At 32.0% G+C, this 18,293-nt stretch overlaps 2 protein-coding genes across 2 annotated transcripts; both read left to right on the top strand.

The window, feature by feature from the left end:
• The first annotated feature begins 139 nt into the window (after nt 1-139).
• On the top strand, nt 140-2,270 carry LOC100812132 (40S ribosomal protein S4-1-like). Its single transcript, NM_001255352.2, is given in 5 exon segments — nt 140-180; nt 653-730; nt 815-995; nt 1,337-1,434; nt 1,696-2,270. Coding segments are annotated over 5 exon segments (795 nt in total). The 5' UTR covers nt 140-177; the 3' UTR covers nt 2,131-2,270.
• Nucleotides 2,271-11,867: 9,597 nt separating this feature from the next.
• Nucleotides 11,868-14,146, top strand: LOC100808385 (uncharacterized). Its single transcript, XM_003520193.5, has one exon. The coding sequence runs from the start codon at nt 12,052-12,054 to the stop codon at nt 13,984-13,986; it is 1,935 nt and encodes a 644-aa protein (XP_003520241.1). The 5' UTR covers nt 11,868-12,051; the 3' UTR covers nt 13,987-14,146.
• The last annotated feature ends 4,147 nt before the right edge of the window (nt 14,147-18,293 follow it).

The following is an 18,293-nucleotide window of genomic DNA, read 5'->3' as shown; positions in this document are numbered from 1 at the left end:
CCTGTTGGGCCTTGTTCAGTGGAGTTTTATCATGGACCAAAAAAATATAAGGAGAAACGAATTCATCAATAAAGGATTAGGGTTTTAAAGAGACCCAACCCCTCTCTTTTCTTTTCTTCAGTTCGGTGGAAGGAGCCGTAGCAGCAGCGGAAGCTCTAGCTTGGGCAGCGAATCACAATGGTGAGCTTTGATGCCTTTTGAATCTCCTCTTCACAATGGTTTCGATCCTTTTTCTTTTGGCATTTTACTCGAAATAAATCTTCAATTTTTACGAAATGACTTGTTTTTAGTCCAACTTTTGTTATATTTGAACTCATAGTTTAGTTCTTTGTAATCATAGTGTTGCTATCCGTTTAGAATTCAGATCCGTGTTCCAAATCACGCCGTTGCTATTCGTTTAGCAATGGGGATTCATGCCTCTTAAGGGGCTTCTTTTGGTTTCCTTTGCACATGAAATTGGAAGAGGATTGGTTTTTGAATATGAATATGATGTGGTTTCTGTGTATGCTGTAAAAATAAAAATTATGTTGGCAGCGTAGGAATTCTTATGTCGTAATGCTGAGTTTTATTTGTTTATTGTTAGACTTGATATTGAAGGTTTTTTTAATTAATTTGTGTCTGAGCTTTGAACTTCAATATATGATTGTAACAGGCGAGAGGATTGAAGAAGCATTTGAAGAGGCTTAATGCCCCAAAGCATTGGATGCTTGACAAACTGGGTGGTGCATTTGTAAGTGAAAGTTGCTTTATCTTTTTAACAGTTTTCAGGTGTGCATTTCATTTTAAAAGACTGATATATATTTTTCCTGTTTAGGCTCCTAAGCCCTCATCTGGACCACACAAATCCAGGGAATGCCTGCCACTCATACTCATTTTGCGAAACCGGCTGAAGTATGCTCTGACATACCGTGAAGTCATTGCTATTCTGATGCAGCGACATGTCCTTGTTGATGGCAAAGTCAGGACAGACAAGACATATCCTGCTGGTTTCATGGGTATGTAATATGTGTGTAGCTTCTCAATTTTAAGAATTACTGCTCCCTTCATTTTACTAAGTCAATATGCTATTTCTTTTCTTTTTGGTGTGTGTTGAGAGGGGGGGGGGTGTTTACATATTATTCTACGTTACTTGTACTACATTATTACTGTTGTTGTTTTGCTTAATGGGTTCTGATGTACTCTCCTTTATATAAAGAAATACGACTCCTAGCTACCCCTATAGTACATGAAAGTTTGTTCAGCGCAATAATTCGTGTTTCTAGTCTTACAATTTCTATTGATTTGCTGTGAGGCATGATTTTTCTTCTGTTGTTTTACTAAAATATTTTTTTTGTAGATGTTGTATCAATCCCTAAAACAAATGAGAACTTCCGCCTGCTGTATGACACCAAAGGCCGATTCCGTCTTCACTCAGTCATAGATGACGAGGCTAAGGTACTTTTGTTTGGTTACATTGAATTTTTCCATCCTTTCCTACCCCCAATTACATTATTCTCTGTGGATTCATTGTGTTAAGTTCATGTTTTATATTAAATCAACTTGGTGTTGAAGTTATATTATATCAACTTGGTGTTGAAGTTTATGCTTTTCTGAAGCATCAATTTTTGGACTGTGTAGTCCTTTGAATTTAGCCTTTGCTACTTGGTTCCAACCTAGTGGTTATGATTCACATGTTTTTCTTTTGTATGATGGCAGTTCAAGCTTTGCAAAGTTCGCTCAGTGCAGTTTGGGCAAAAAGGTATCCCATACTTGAACACCTACGATGGTCGCACTATCCGCTACCCAGACCCTCTCATCAGAGCTAATGACACCATTAAGTTGGATTTGGAGGAGAACAAGATTGTCGATTTCATCAAGTTTGATGTTGGGAATGTAGTCATGGTGACAGGTGGAAGGAATAGGGGTCGTGTTGGAGTGATCAAGAACAGAGAGAAGCATAAGGGAAGCTTTGAGACTATCCATGTTCAGGATGCCACTGGCCACGAGTTTGCAACTCGTATGGGCAATGTGTTCACCATTGGCAAGGGAACAAAACCATGGATATCTCTTCCCAAGGGTAAAGGTATTAAACTATCAATCATTGAGGAAGCTAGGAAAAGGATTGCCGCCCAACAAGCAACTGCTGCTTAAATCTTTAGGAAATGAATAGACTTTGAGTGTTTGGTAGTTTTTATTTAATGGTTTTGGTTTCTAATTTATTTTGTCTTGAAATTTTATCCACTGAATTTCGTCTCTTAAATGCTCTATAGAACTTTTTATTGCGGCTTCTATGTTCATGAAGGAATCTTTCCATTTCCTAGTATTGATGTAGTTTAGTCGGATAAAATTACTTAAAGTCCACTCAAACGAAATGCCTTAATAATTACTTAGTAAGGGATCATGTTGCTATTGAATACTGTATTGTTATTTGCGTACTATCTTGAATGATTCAACGCAACTTAATAGTTGGATTTTGCGGTTACCAATATTTTTAAGGACGTTTGATTCCGTTGAGGTCCATTTAACGTCAATGTTGTGCGAGTGGGTTGATTTACATTGAATGTTCGTTTGAGACTTGGGAATGGAAAAAGGAACACAGATTAAGTCTTCCATTTTCTCAAAATTTTGCTGGAAATTTATATATTTTTCGTGAGGCCTTCTATGTTGTACAGTGTGCATCGTTAGCAGCTTTTGGTATCGAATTTAAACTACCAAATTCTAAAAGAGTTTAATATTCATGGAGAGTTTTTTTTTACTTTGTCATTTAATTATAAATTATTATTTAAATTATTTCAAGATAATTATTTTAAAAGTTAATAAACAAATTGTAATTATGTGATTTTGTAAAACTTTTGCATAATCTTTTTTCTCATAAATCTGCAACATTGTGTGCGGAACGTATTGTCCTACCGGGGACATAGGAGTTCTTTAAGGAAATACACTTTGATGATGTTTTCTATGTGATTTTATATGCATACTATGTTGTAGGCCATCACGAAAGTTATAAACCTCCGTTTAACAGCTATTTTCCCTTTTAGATTGTTTTTCTCCCCCTACTAACTACTAAGGCTCTGTTTGGGTAAGCTTACTTATCCATAAGCATTTATAGGAGAAGAAAACAAGTTTATTCAAACAGGCCATAAGCTTTCTTTTTTATTATACTATACAATAAAATATTTACCGTTGCATTTCCCCCCCGCATTTGCTAGCATATAAACCTGTGTAACGCTTGAGTTATATCTATTTTGTAATTAATTCATATTAATGTAATTTTTTATTTATACATTGGAAATAAAAGACAAAGTAAACTAAACTCTCAGGGGTAAAACACCTGATAAATCAGCCAAAATGGATTGAGAAAGAAAAGAATTTGAAGACGGAGCCCAAATAACCACATTTTTTGTGAATATTAATAAAATTGCTTCTAATAAGGTGTTTTTGAGTCTGAACAACACAAGACCTCGCGATATACTGCAGTCTCCATGTTATCTGTAATCCAAAAATCAAAGCTGAAAGCTGAGCTTTAGTGTTATCTCATGTAATTTAAATATTAATATGCTTTTATGTATTAGTTTTGGTCATTATTTAATTCAAACATTTATCACAACAATTTATAAATTAATACACTTAAATTCAAATTTTATTCCTATATCATGTAAGTATTTACTTTATAATTTAGATATGTGCAATTTGTCATAAAATTTTTTTATGACCGTGTGTACTCACACACATCATCTTATGACAAAAATATTTACTATTATAATTTTTAAATTGTTATTCTTTATATAACTTACATATTTTTGTTAAAATATGAGCTCAAAACGTATTTAGTATTTTTTGTGTTATTTTTTATTACTAAAAGTATACGGTGTTACGATAAGTTAAAGAAAAAAAGGAAAGGCTAATCAGTTGGATTTCCATCAAATATGCCATAAATTATCAAAATAGAAAGTAAAAGGCTTCATAAATAAAAATATATAACATCACGACTAATTCAACCACTACAAAATAAAGAAACACTTTATTTTATACTGGAATCATGTTTATTGAGAATAAATTCAAATATTTCAGTTAATTTATAATTTTTTTATTAGCTAAAAAACTCATATGATAGTTTAATAAATAAGTTTTTTAATAATTTTTTGATAATAATATTTTTTTAAATGTTAATTTCTAATATATATATATATATATTATGTTTAATATATTTATCAAATTTTATGTTTGTCCTTTTTAAATAAATTATAATTTTATTATTTTTAGTCATTTTATACTTTTCAATTACTTCAATTGATAGTTTTACCAAATACTTGTAATTTAACAAGTTAATTTTTAAACTAATTTTGTTCAACATAACCTGAATCAAAACACTTTACACTAGTTAACAAGTTATTGGTCTGAGTAACATTGTATTTGATTTTCTCAAGTAAAGTTTTAAGTTTAAATCTTGTGAATAAAAAAATCATGATTAAAAGTTGAGGCTACTTCAAATATTTTTTTTTCCAGATGTTACCATGAATAGTATAGAAAATGAAACTTCTAAATAAAATATCTTTTGTTATACTATATATTCTATACATGGTTGTCTTTTCAGCTTCATGCTCTAGGCAACGTTGCACCACCATGCATAGTTATGAAATTTGGTTCGGTCATTGATTTGGTTGAGACAATGCATCAGTGGATTAGTGGTCTAACCGGTGTGTCAGTAATTGGCTTGATTTGACTTAGTATATATTAAAAATTCAAAATTGTATATGTATCTATTATATATAATTATATAACTAACATTATTTGAGTAAGAAAGGTTTATCTACATCCCAAAATCTAAAATAACAATTGATAATAATGAAACATCAAAATAATGTTGTAGAGGTAATCCATTTTTTTTTGTAAGATGGATTGGGTCGAACTAGTACAGCTGGGATCCAGTGACCTAACTGGCCGGGTGTGACCGAATCATCCTAAGTCAATTACATGATCAATTCAATAATGAAATCAGTCCGATTAGGCTAATGAATCAACCGACCAGACTAAACCGAATTTGTCACTAGGTGTTTTGGCCAACGCTTTCAACTTTCAATTTCCTTTCAAAGAAACGCTATTAGGAAGGGTAAATTTACCCTAGAAAGTATGCTCTATCATGTTGTCATGAGATCTATCTATGACAAACACATAAATAGAATAGCAGATTAATTGAGATTGCACTTGCAACAGAAGATACTCGTTAGCAATTATCTTATTGTCCGTGACTCGAAGAATGGTTTTGGACTATTTTGTATAATATTGAATACCACGAAAATATACACAACGAGTAGACACGTGTATCATGATTTTTTATGACACCGGGACCGGATTCGTGCAGTCCATAACAACAAAAAAAAAAACCCTGCAGGTGGCACTGCTCTTTCTTCAATGGGCAAAACTTATTGAATTATGTTTGCCTCAATATTTTATAGAGATAATGGCATTCCTTTAGATTTACTGAGATTTCACAAACTCTCCTTTAGCTTATTTTTTCGGACAATTAAATGATTAGTGTAATATACATGGAGTGTTGGAATAATATTTTTTAAATAATTAAGATTGTTAGTGTCTTAGTGTAGAGGTAGAATAAATAGGAGAAGTTTATGCAATCTTACAAAATTTCAAAGAAGGTCAAGGTAATTTATTCTATTTTATAACAGGAGAAATATATTTTTAGGATGAAAATATTTTACAATTTATTTTGAAAGAAATTGTTATTTTTTCTTTCTATCTCTGATTTCTTTTTTATCACATCACATGTCACATATATTACTTTCTATATTTTTTTTGCTTTCTATCTCTTATTTTTATACCAATTCATTCCATTTTAAGATGTACACAATACACATATATCATTACTCTTATTTTAAATAGAAAAAAGGGACCCTCAAAGTCTCAAACCATGATAATATGCAAAGCAAAAAAGGTCAGATTCAGTGTGAATGTGCGCATGCACAACATGACCTTGATATCTTACTTTTCCATAGTAGTATTTTCATGGATAGTCCAAAAGGCTGAAGCTTCCCCAAAGATTGTATCACTGTAAAGGAATTAAAAGGTAGACATAGTAAGAATAAACGATTCGATTAGCTTGTTTGCATTGATGGTGCCACTAAGTTGCTCTTTTAGTGACCCTTTGTCGATCGAGGTAGATTTCCCTATATTGGATAAGTTGCGTATACATTTGTAGATCTCTGGTGCTTTAACATCTACACGTTATTAAAAAGGATTCAGAATTTTTAGTTTTTTACATCTATGTTATCTTATAATTTATGTCAAATTAAGTTGTTTTTAGTTTTTTTTTTATAATTTGTTTATTTTAAAAAATGGTCTCATTCTGATTATATTCTTCTGTCTTTATAGTTTTTTATAACAAAATTCTTTAAAGTTAATTAGACGTATTCTAATTTTAAAGTTTTGTTTTAGAATTTGAGTTTGCACAATTGACTTAATTCAATCCCACAAAATTTATTTATAAGATAATAATGTGAAATTTTCAACATACATCATGTTGAGGATTAAATATTTTGAGTGTAAGATTTGTCAGATTTGATATTTGCATGTTGCCACATAATCAATTGGATAGTAATTAAGTTGCTCAATAAATTCAACAACAATTCTTAAGAAGAATTTCATATTATCTAACAATCTGAGTTTGGTTCTAATTTAGTTTCACCAAAAAAATTTATAAAAAATAATTTTATTCCGCTTTAAAATAAATAAATACTAATATAAAAAATAAACACTAAATTTATTATGTTGCAATGAATGATGCGATTATTGCTTTTTTTAAACAAATCTGATTATTGCTTAGTTATACACTTATATTACTATCTAAACCACTGAAATTGCAGCTCGATTCTTGTCTGCTATCAATGCATGAACAAATTTATCCGAACATATCAGATTTAATAATTTTAAAAGAGGATTATCCAAAGGTAAAAAAGCAGGTGTTTACAATTTTTTTATTGGTTAAATATATAATTTAGTTCTATATGTGTAATGGATTCTCAATTTCGTCCTTATAAGTAGAAATTTATTAAATTAATTCCTATACATGCAAACATTATTGATTTGGTCTATAGCATTATATGTTAAAAAATAACTTCATCCTTATATATTCATTTAAAAAATTTTATATATTTTTAATTTAATCTCTATATGTGTAATACATTTTTAATTTGATATCTACAAAATAAAAATACCAACCAAATTAAGAATGCAATACACATATAGGAGCTTAATCAACAATGCACAAGGGACTTAATTGAGATAATGACCAAATTGATAATGTTTAAATGCATAAAAAATTATTCAATAAGTTTTTGTGTATAAGGATCAAATTTAGAATTTACGACATATATTTAGACAAAATTATGTGTGTTTTGATGAATATTGATAAAATAAATTTTAAATAAAATAAATTTTATTTAAAATTAATTTTAAAGTGATCTTAGTAGTAAAAATTTTATAGATATTTTAATCTAATACAAAATTTATCTAAAATTATTTTAACTAGACCCATAATGAAGTCTATAATATGAAAATAAACACATGAAAATCTATAATAAAGAAACCAGTCAACTGGTATTTCAACACCCACGTGTAATGTAATTCGATGCTTGTAATATATTTTTATAACACTTTTTAGCATCGAATAGTTTTTTAATTGATTTTAAATTCAGATGTTGTAATAAGAGTCTGATTAAACTTACCTAATAATATAGCATATTAAAAATAAAAAAGCTTAATATATACCTATTTTTTCTTTTAGTTCACTTTCATTTTATTTATTTTTTCCTCTTTATCTTCTTTCTGTCCATACATCTAAAAATGATAAGGTAAACTTACGACTGGCTGTTCTGTACAACGTTGGTGTACTTTTCGGTTTCCCAATGTCAAGACTAGCCATACGGTATCGTGAAAAAAGTGCAGCAGTACTGTTATGATTTTGATGCTAAGAAATCTCTATAACGTAACATGTTTAATGATTTTCACGTTTTATATATATATATATATATATTAACAACGTGAAAATCATTGAACATGTTATGTTATATATATAGATTTTCACATGTTACGTTATATATATATATATGATTCCATGAAGTTTTGTTACATGGTGTTAATGAATGAATCAACAAAAGCAAGGAAGGAAACCTTGGCCATCCATGGCCATGGATCGCTGGACAGTAAAATTAACTCTTTAATTAATATAAATAATACTTTATAGAAATTTTTTCATTTGCTGTTTTAAGTGAAAATTATAAATTAATACTCCAAAATTAAATAATTATTATGTTAGTTTTTTTATAAAAAAAACTTTATCACTAAATGAATTCTAAATTTGTGCTTGTTGGAGATTGACTTAAATATATTTTTATGCACTAATTTTGATATTAAATTTTCAAAAACATTTTTTATTAATTTATATTTTTTAAAATTTTAATTTTTAAATTTTTTTTAATTATGTAGTTATTATTTAATGCTGCCATAATATATATCTAATCATAATGACCATTACAATCATTGTAAAGTTACATATAACATGACATGCTAAATATGTCATGTCATTAATAAGTAAAAGTAATAATTATTTTAAAAAATATTAAAACTTGTAAAGCAATTAATAAAAACATTAAATTTAATCATATTTATAAAAACAAAAAAAATATGTTTTCGGATTTTTTCCTTTAGAACATTCTTCAAGGATGATCATCGTCAACAGGTTAAGTGTCTCGGAATATCCACGTGCAAGCGATATAACAACTACGAAAAATAATTGCTTCAACTTTTTTTGGCTAATCCTTCGACTTTTTAAAATACAAGTTCTCATTGCCCAATATTTTAGTAGTAATCAACAACGGCAAAAGCTTCTGAACTGTTCCAAATTAAATGCCATAGGTCGTGTCTTTTGCCACCAATTTATAAGTGTGTGGCATTTTGATGTAAATACATACATTCTTTTAAAATTTATCGAATCTTATCGGACACTTTCAGTTCCCAATATGATTTTATTTAGATATCTTATAAAGCAAATATGTCTTTGTTAATTCCATAGATTGATTGATTTGATATTTTCCCCTCATTTTGAATGGATTTATGTACAATACTAGAAAAGCTTGACTGAAATTTCTTTACAAAAATGACTTAAAATGCTTCAAGTTGGTTGTGCTAATAGATTCCCAAATTTTTGCAACAGTGGTAGATTTTATATGCAAATCTAAAATTTGAAAGTTGTTAATTAGTTTACCTCATGACCTCCAATGTTTATACCTATAGTCTTCCTTATTATCAATGTTACAACCTCGTTGACATTTAGTGAATTTTGAATGTTATAATACCTTTAAATCCATTATTCTTTTAAGTCAAAGACTTTTATTACCTTTGAACCCACATGACTGCATTTATAACAAATTTAATCAAGGAGCAAAAGAATGATCATTTCTGATTTTGATAACATTATTAAACATGCTGGTAGATTAAAATGATAACATTATTAAACAGTGTAAGTTTCAAGAAGAAAATAAGGTGAAAAAGTGAAAAGTTTTAAGTTTAAAGAAGAAAATGAGGTGAGACAATATACTACGAAAACATAAATGTATATGCAGTAAATTGAATTCTAATTGGCAAGAAAGTAAAGGAATTATGTAGAGAAAAAGGAAACACAACAACAAGAGGGTTGAATTGTATTTTTTTAAATCTTTGGCAAACCTTTGTTAAAAAACGGATATGATTTTATGAAAATGAGTTTAATAGCAATGGATATAAACATAACAAATGATATAATAACATTCTTTATTTTATTGAAACTTTTTTGAAAATACAACATAAGAAAGAATCACTATTCAAGGTTAGATAAACAAATAAGTGTAAAGAGAAAAATACAAAAATTTCATACTGATTTGTTTCCACTGCTAACAATATGTCTAATTTTTTACCAATCCATCAAGTTCTACTATAACTAATCAATGTAATAAGTATTCTTTTCTCAAGTTACTTTTGACTCAAACCCAAGTAACTTTACAATTGTCTCTTCAAGCAAATTATCCAAGTGTTCTTTGAATCAAGCCTTTCTTGGCTTAAAAAAATCTCACATATTTGTTTAAAGTTTCAAGAGCACACAAACTTCTATCTTCCTATAAACAAATACAAGGAAAAACTCAAGTCTATCACTCTTATATATATATAAATGGTTTTGAGAGCTAAAGTTATGTCTTAGAAAAGTTACAAGGAGATTTGGATATTCATATTGCTGGTTCGCACGTATGTTTTTCTAACTTGTGAATTTTAAATCTTCAACTATTTATAGGATTCTTGACGATCTAACAGTTGTGATTGCAATGCCTTTGTCTTCGTCTATTGGTGAGAAGTGTTTGTTGAAACATTTAATATATATCACAAATTTGTCAAATTGATATGATAAAACAATTTGTTTATTTTGTTGTTTTTGCATTCAAATCTAGTGAGTAGACATATCTTCTTTTTCATACTATAGTACAATTCAACTTGCTTTGACATGTTTTTTAATGTGGTAGGAAGTTTTTTTGCTTACTTATTTATTTTTCATCCTTTTTGATAAATCTTATGAAGAATAAAATATATATTCACCACACAAAGGATCAAAACATCATAGCATTCGGTGTATACAAATGCACAAAAACAGCCTTAAATCATTGCCAATCAAGATAAATACAAACACCACTTTTTTTCGTCTGATAAACGTTCAAACGCATATTTCATAACTTATTTGTTTGCATAAATGAAAATAGTAAAGAATTATGATTTGTCTTATGACTTAACATATCATATTAAAAAAGGATGAAAACATACATTTTGCTTCTAGAACCAATAGCCATAATGTGTGACTTTATAGGAATTTATGTAAGTGTTTTGATCAAATAAAAATAGTTATTTAGTTTTCTATTTATAGATTTTTTTTGCCTACTGAACACATTATAAGATTTAAAAATGTGTAAAACTTGTTAGATGTGATTTATTATGATAATGCTATCTATCGTGATATATGTCTTCTCAATAATCACTTATAACTTATTAAATGATATCTCCAACCTCATTTGTCTTAAACTTCAACTAATATTTTCAAAAGAACTTCCATATGCTCTTCGTTCAATTCTAATTCTCTAAAATTCGTTTTAATCCTGGAATGCATTTTTTTAGTAGAAGTTCTTTTCACCTACTCCACATAACTCTCAAATGTCTTTAGCAACCAACTTTTATTTTAGTTTAAAGACCTGCACTTCGAGATTCACTTTCAACTAGCCTTTTTACTCGGTCAAAAACTTCTAACATCCAATACTTGAGTTTTTTTTTCCTAAGTGACACCAAAAGTTACAAGTTACAACCTTAGAAGATGTACTTCCCTGCTTATTGTTGTTGATCTTGACTTGTTAACGCAAATTTGGGCATTATTTAGATAACAGACTTATAGATTTCCTTCTATATTTTTTAACATTTTAAAGTAAACATATGCAATCCATATATTGATTTGAACTTCACTTAAATTTAATTAAAATATTTTGAGTTGATTCATCTGCAAAAGTCAATCCAAGTCTTTTTAATAAGTTGTACACACTTTAATTATAAATCCAAGGTGACCCAACCTGATAACACTATTTACTATTTTTTTTTCTTTCTAGAAAATCCCATTCACTGATTTAACAGAAGAGACCAAAAAGACATCAAATTAATAATACCTTTCAAATCTCAAAACCTACCATTTTTAATTTGCGATCATTTTCCCTTCAATGCAATTAATAAAGCACAACTATTTATCATTTCTCTTCCATTTTGCTTATCATGTTCGTGTATTTAGCATTATAAAAAAAAAAAAAATGAATGAAAAGGAAAGCTGTATTCTCTTCTCTCTCTCTTTTTATTATTCTTAAAAAGAAAAAGAAACGCTAGCTTATTCCTAAATAATTATAGTTTCTTGTCCATATTAGCCAATATAAAAAAGAAGAAGAAGAAGAAGAAACCGCGTTTTGATATTGTAAATCACGTCCAGCACAACAGTCCGAGAAGTGAATGGCTGACATAGTGAAGCAGCTGTTGGCAAAGCCGATCCAGCTGGCGGACCAAGTGGCCAAGGCAGCGGAGGAGGCCAGTTCCTCCTTCAAGCAAGAGTGCTTAGAGCTCAAATCCAAGGCCGACAAGCTCGCGGCGCTGCTGCGGCTGGCGGCGCGTGCGAGCTCCGACCTCTACGAGCGCCCCACGCGCCGCATCATCGCCGACACCGAGCTCGTCCTCGACAAGGCCCTCTCCCTAACCCTAAAATGCCGCGCCAACGGCCTCATGAAGCGCGTCTTTAGCATCATCCCCACCGCCGCCTTCCGCAAGATGTCCTCCCAGCTCGAGAACTCCATCGGCGACGTCTCCTGGCTCCTCCGCGTCTCCACTCCGGCTGAGGAGCGCGCCGACACCGAGTACCTCGGCCTCCCCCCAATCGCCGCCAACGAGCCCATCCTCGGCCTCATCTGGGAGCAGGTCGCCGTCCTCCACACCGGCTCCCTCGACGACCGCTCCGATGCCGCCGCCTCCCTCGTGTCGCTCGCACGTGACAACGACCGCTACGGGAAATTAATCATCGAAGAAGGCGGCGTCGGACCTTTACTGAAGCTCATCAAAGAAGGAAAGAAAGAAGGGCAAGAAAACGCTGCGAGAGCAATTGGGCTTCTTGGCCGTGACCTCGAGAGTGTAGAACTCATGATCCACGCCGGTGTTTGCTCTGTCTTCGCCAAAGTCCTCAAAGAAGGTCCCATGAAAGTGCAAGCTGTGGTTGCTTGGGCTGTTTCTGAATTAGCCGCCAAGTACCCTAAATGCCAGGATCTTTTCGCTCAGCATAACATTGTTCGCTTACTTGTGAGTCATCTCGCGTTTGAAACCGTTCAGGAGCATAGTAAATACGCCATTGTTAGCAACAAACCTACTTCAATCCATGCTGTTGTGATGGCTAATAGTAATAATTCTAATGGCAATGGTGCGAGGAAGGAGAGTGAAGACGAGGAAAAACAGATGCAGAGTAGGATGCAGCATCCCTTGGGTGATAGGTCTACAAATCAGATGCATAGAGTGGTCACAAGTACCATGGCAATGCATGCTGCCAACAAGAAGCAGCAACAGGTTAATGGTGGTAATGGGAAGCAAAGCTATTCGTATTCCGGGATTAACATGAAGGGGAGGGAAATTGAGGACCCTGATAATAAGGCTTACATGAAAGCAATGGCGGCTAGGGCGCTCCGGCAGCTGGCAAAGGGGAACGCGGCCATTTGTCGGAGCATAACAGAGTCGAGGGCGCTGTTGTGCTTGGCCATACTGCTTGAGAAAGGAACTGAGGATGTGATGTACAACTCTGCCTTGGCGGTGAAGGAGATAACAGCTGTGGCGGAGAAAGATGCAGAATTGAGAAGATCCGCGTTCAAGCCGAATTCTCCGGCCTGCAAGGCGGTTGTTGATCAAGTGCTTAAGATCATTGAGAAGGAAGATAGAAAACTCTTGATTCCTTGTGTAAAGGCTATTGGGAATCTGGCCAGGACCTTCCGGGCGACGGAGACCAGGATAATCGGTCCCTTGGTCCGGCTTCTCGACGAAAGAGAGGCAGAAGTGTCCAGGGAAGCAGCCATATCTCTCACGAAATTGGCCTGCTCGGAGAACTACCTCCACCTTGATCACTCCAAGGCAATCATAAGTGCCAGTGGTGCCAAACACTTGGTCCAGCTTGTGTATCTTGGAGAACAGACAGTGCAGATTTCAGCACTAGTCCTGCTCTCCTACATTGCATTGCATGTGCCTGACAGTGAGGAACTTGCTCGGGCCGAGGTGCTCGGAGTTCTTGAATGGGCTTCCAAGCAACCTAACCTGACGCAGGACCAAACCCTCGAGGCATTGTTGCAGGATTCCAAGGGTAGGCTGGAGCTTTATCAGTCTAGAGGTTCAAGAGGATTCCAAAAATTACATCACTAGGAACATGAGTAAGTTATTCATTGTTGTCGTTGTGAGCTTTGTCAATCATTCGTATTGATCCATTCTTCTTGTGAGTGTATATACACAATCAAATGCCTTGTCCAATTGTTCAAATTTGTTTTTTTTTTTCCAACTATAAAGAGAATTGTTTGTTGCCTAATCCATTTCTTCTAACTTATGGAATGTAGTACCTTATAGGCCAATATCAACAGCTATACTTTGTAATCTTGCTTTTGTAAACAGCCCCTAGTTGCTCTTTTCTAATGGAAAAGTAAAATGTACTTATCAACTTTTTTCCTCTGGGTTAGTCAGCTAGAAAACGCTACTTCAATTGCTAATGGGATTTAACAATGATAACTTCAATATTAGCAAATTTTAGTTTTCAACAATGGTCATTAGATGTTAATTTTCATAAGGGCCTATTTGTTGTATTGACTTATATAGGTCACGGCTAAAAACACTGAGGCTGATACATCTTCTAAAAGATGTTCCAACTTTCTTTACCATCTTAAAGTCAGGAAGCTTATATTGGTTATGGATGAATAAAACAAAGTTGCCGAATGCCTTGTTAAATGAAGTGCTTTCATGGCAACCAATCAAAAGGTGAACAAAAAAAAAGTGGCCGAATGAGTAGTAAAATCAAATGCTTTCATGACAACCAATCGAAGTTGATAATTTCCATCAGAAAGTGAAAAGAAAATAATCATAATAATAATATTCACAATGTGTAGTTGAAGTGGCTAGTAACTTAAATTCTTTAAGCATATGACAGAGGTACAATTCATGACTATGCTAATAGAGTAGTATTTGTGGGGAGAAGAGTTGCTGCTTAACTGGTATTTTATTTTCTCAGCAATTAGTCTTATGACTTTCAATTCAGAAAATAATAATAATAATTGAGGGGGCAACTGAACCCTCTGCGTCAATGATATTCCGCCAATGAAGTCAGTGGCATGGGGGTCAACAGTAGAATAAAATGATCATTTTTGGCGTATGAATACAAGTATCATACGCAGGTAAACCGAAGACCCATTCATTGTGGTGAATAAATTGCTATCATCTAGAGAAAGTGTTGCTGCCATTACCACAAACCACGAGGAAGTGGGGCATAATACACTAAAAAGGAATGGCATAAGGTTCTTCAAAATATTCCAAGAATAGACAACGAATTAGCTGTGCACTATCAATTTTAAGATAGCCACTACTAAGCTATGAAGCACCAACACCGACACGGACACGTGGACACCTGTAATGTCCAAAATATAGAACGTAATACGGGTGTGGTGTCGGTATCGGACACTGACACGGACGCGTGTCAGACACTGGACACGACAAGGGACTGGAGTGTCCGTGCTTCGTAGCTACTAAGATATAGAACAACAGCTAAGAAAGTGACATTGTTACTTTTTTTATAACAGGAAAATCCATCAAGATACCAAAGAGAAACAATACGACATCACAACAAAACAACCGGCAGCTTTGGTCCATAGTAATTAATTGTCTTATGACAATCACCATAAGTGATTGGGTTTGAATCCGGTAGGCAAAAACATCACAACAAAACAAGTAAAATCCTCCAGTCAGAATAAAAAAAAATGCCATCAAGCTAGAAATAGGTCTCTAAACGAGAGCATTCCTTGAGAAATTAAAAAGTTTCATATTTCTTTTTTAATTTATACGACTGAGAATAATGATATTTTTACTTCATATTTTCACAACATATTCTATAGTAACTTTTATTTTTCTATCTATCTTCATCACATTACACATCTCATCTTATCCTAAGCCCATTCCGACAACAGCAGACCCCCCTCGTCCCACTGGGTAGTTTGGCTACGTGCATCAATCTTACCCTACGATACTCTATCAAAAACCAACATTCGGGAATGCTGAAAGTGAAGCACAACTCATTCACACTCCTACACCACAAAGTTTGGCCACTCGTGTAGCATGCAAGTTTGATGAATGAGAGTGATTTTTTTAACTTTCAACCAAGCAATAATGATCGAAAACTAAACAGTAAAAAAGGCAATTTGTCTTCAAAACTATTCATTTGTGTTAATTTAGTTTTAAAAGTATGTAATTTCTGACTTTTTTTTATCTTTTCTATATAAAGCAAGCTCAATCTAGAGACTAAATTATCGTAAAATCGATAGATTTAAAGACTAAATTGGCAAAGAATGACTAATTTATCAAACTTGGGGGTTAAATTATATACACGGTTAAATTTTAGAAATCAAATTAATGTGATACCAGTTTCAGACACATAATTTATATATTACTTCAAAGTTAATCTTTCTATTATCAAACTCCACTTTCATTACTCTCTTTAATTTCCCCCTTAATTGATTGCCTACATGTATCGCATTCATTTCCTTGTATTCTCGCTAATGATGATTAGAAACAGAAACACAAAACCACGGGATAGACAGCAATCAGACAAAAAAGAAAAATCAAAATCATATATTCCAATTTCCAAATTGAGAAGTGTTCCGCGCATCTGAAATCTGAATCCAACATGGACAAAAGCATCTTTGTGTCAATTTTGACGAGAATAACATCACACCCACATTTATACATCTGAAGTAGTTTTTTTTTTTTTTAAAGAAATATTAGGAATAGTAGAAAAGGTGATAGTTTCCGAGTATGGAAAATCCACGAATATCCTGCAGAGGTTTTAAAAATTCAACGATTTTAAGGGTAAAATAGTTGTGGTGGTTCAATGACAATGATATTGTTATGGGAAAGGAGTGATTCCTTCCTTATAAGAAGACAATTTGACCGTGTTCTAGTTTTTTATATTTTGTTTTCATTTTTGTCTTCAATATATATTTATTTTTCTTGTTACTTTTTTTTTAAATATCATAATTTTTAATCATTTCATTCAAATACTTACAATCTAATAAATGAGTTTTTTGAGCTCTCACTTACCAATTTTTAACTTTTTAATTAGTTTTATCAAACATTAGAGAATTGAAATAGTGAGGATAAAAATAAAGGAATTTTTTTAAAATAAAGTATAAAAAGCGTGGATCACACAAAAAAATATAATTTTTTTCCAATATTATTTCTCTTCTCTTTACCAAATACGAAGTCCAAAAAGCTTTCAGCATCTTGAGTAAAAACCGCCCCCATTTTTAGCTTTTATTTTGCTGTTTGAGCCCAATTGCTTGCAATTTTGGGCTGGGCTTTGGACAGTTTTCAGTCACAAAATTGGGCCGAATTTGCAAACCACTTTCCATGTGCTATGCAGTCTCAATGGTGTTATACACTGCTTTCGAAAGAATAGGGAAATGAATGATTGACATTGTTGACTAAAAAAAGAGAACGATTTTGATTTCTCATAAAACACATATACTCTTTTTTTCGTTCCTTTTGATCCCCCCAAAAATGTTAAAATGCAAATTTTCTCAATTAAAGTTTGATTATTTTATAAATGAGGAAATAATATACCAAGTCATAGCATAAAGAGATTTTATATTATCATTCAATAATAAATTATCATGTTTATTTATTTTTATTACAATTTTATTGAAAATTATACATATTTACCTTGATTTCTGATTAATTAGTTCTGTAAAAAATTTACATTCATATCGCATAAAGATTGAACTTTTTGATATGTTATGAATAAACTAATGATTTGAGAACGGCCATTCTCAGATATTTTCCTTTTATTAATTAAGCTAATTTTAAAAATAAGGACTTAAGTTTCATTTTTAATCCCTTTCCATCTTGTCATTTTTTTTTCTTCTACAACTCTTTTCCCATTTTTTTTACCTTAGATGCAAACATAGTTGCCCAGTCAAGTTGGTTTTCCAAAGGGGAGAAATATTATTTAAAAATAAAGCAAAAGCAGTCTAGATTTTTATAATTTTTTTTTTTGTGGTGAAGCAAAATTCAAGATTCTAATGATATTTGGCTCGTTCCCTATATTTGATCAAAATGTCCTGAAAATAGTTTTTTTTTTTTTAATTAGAAACCTGTGTTTCGATATGGTAAAATGAAAAGAAATATATAATGGCGACTTTTTGCGCATATATTTGTGTTTTCTCTCTAAATCATGAATCTATACTATATTACTTGATGGCAGTGGAAGGAAAGGAAACAGAATAAAATTGTGTAAGCTATTTTTTTTATCACATTATAAATGTGAAATATTCATTATAATATTGGAATAGGTTGTTATTGTTTAAAGAGAGGGAATGGAATTATTTCAGGAATAATTTTTTGATAAAAACATTTCATCAATAACTATTTATAAATATTAAATTTTATTATTTCAACCATTAATTATTTCAATATTA

The sequence above is a fragment of the Glycine max genome, chromosome 2 (assembly GCF_000004515.6).
Source record: "Glycine max cultivar Williams 82 chromosome 2, Glycine_max_v4.0, whole genome shotgun sequence".
Taxonomy (NCBI): domain Eukaryota; kingdom Viridiplantae; phylum Streptophyta; class Magnoliopsida; order Fabales; family Fabaceae; genus Glycine; species Glycine max.
This window is presented reverse-complemented; position numbering and strand designations above follow the sequence as displayed.

Coding starts and splice junctions, on each gene's coding strand:
- LOC100808385 (XM_003520193.5), top strand. CDS start 12,052: ATGGCTGACATAGTGAAGCAGCTGTTGGCAAAGCCGATCCAGCTGGCG.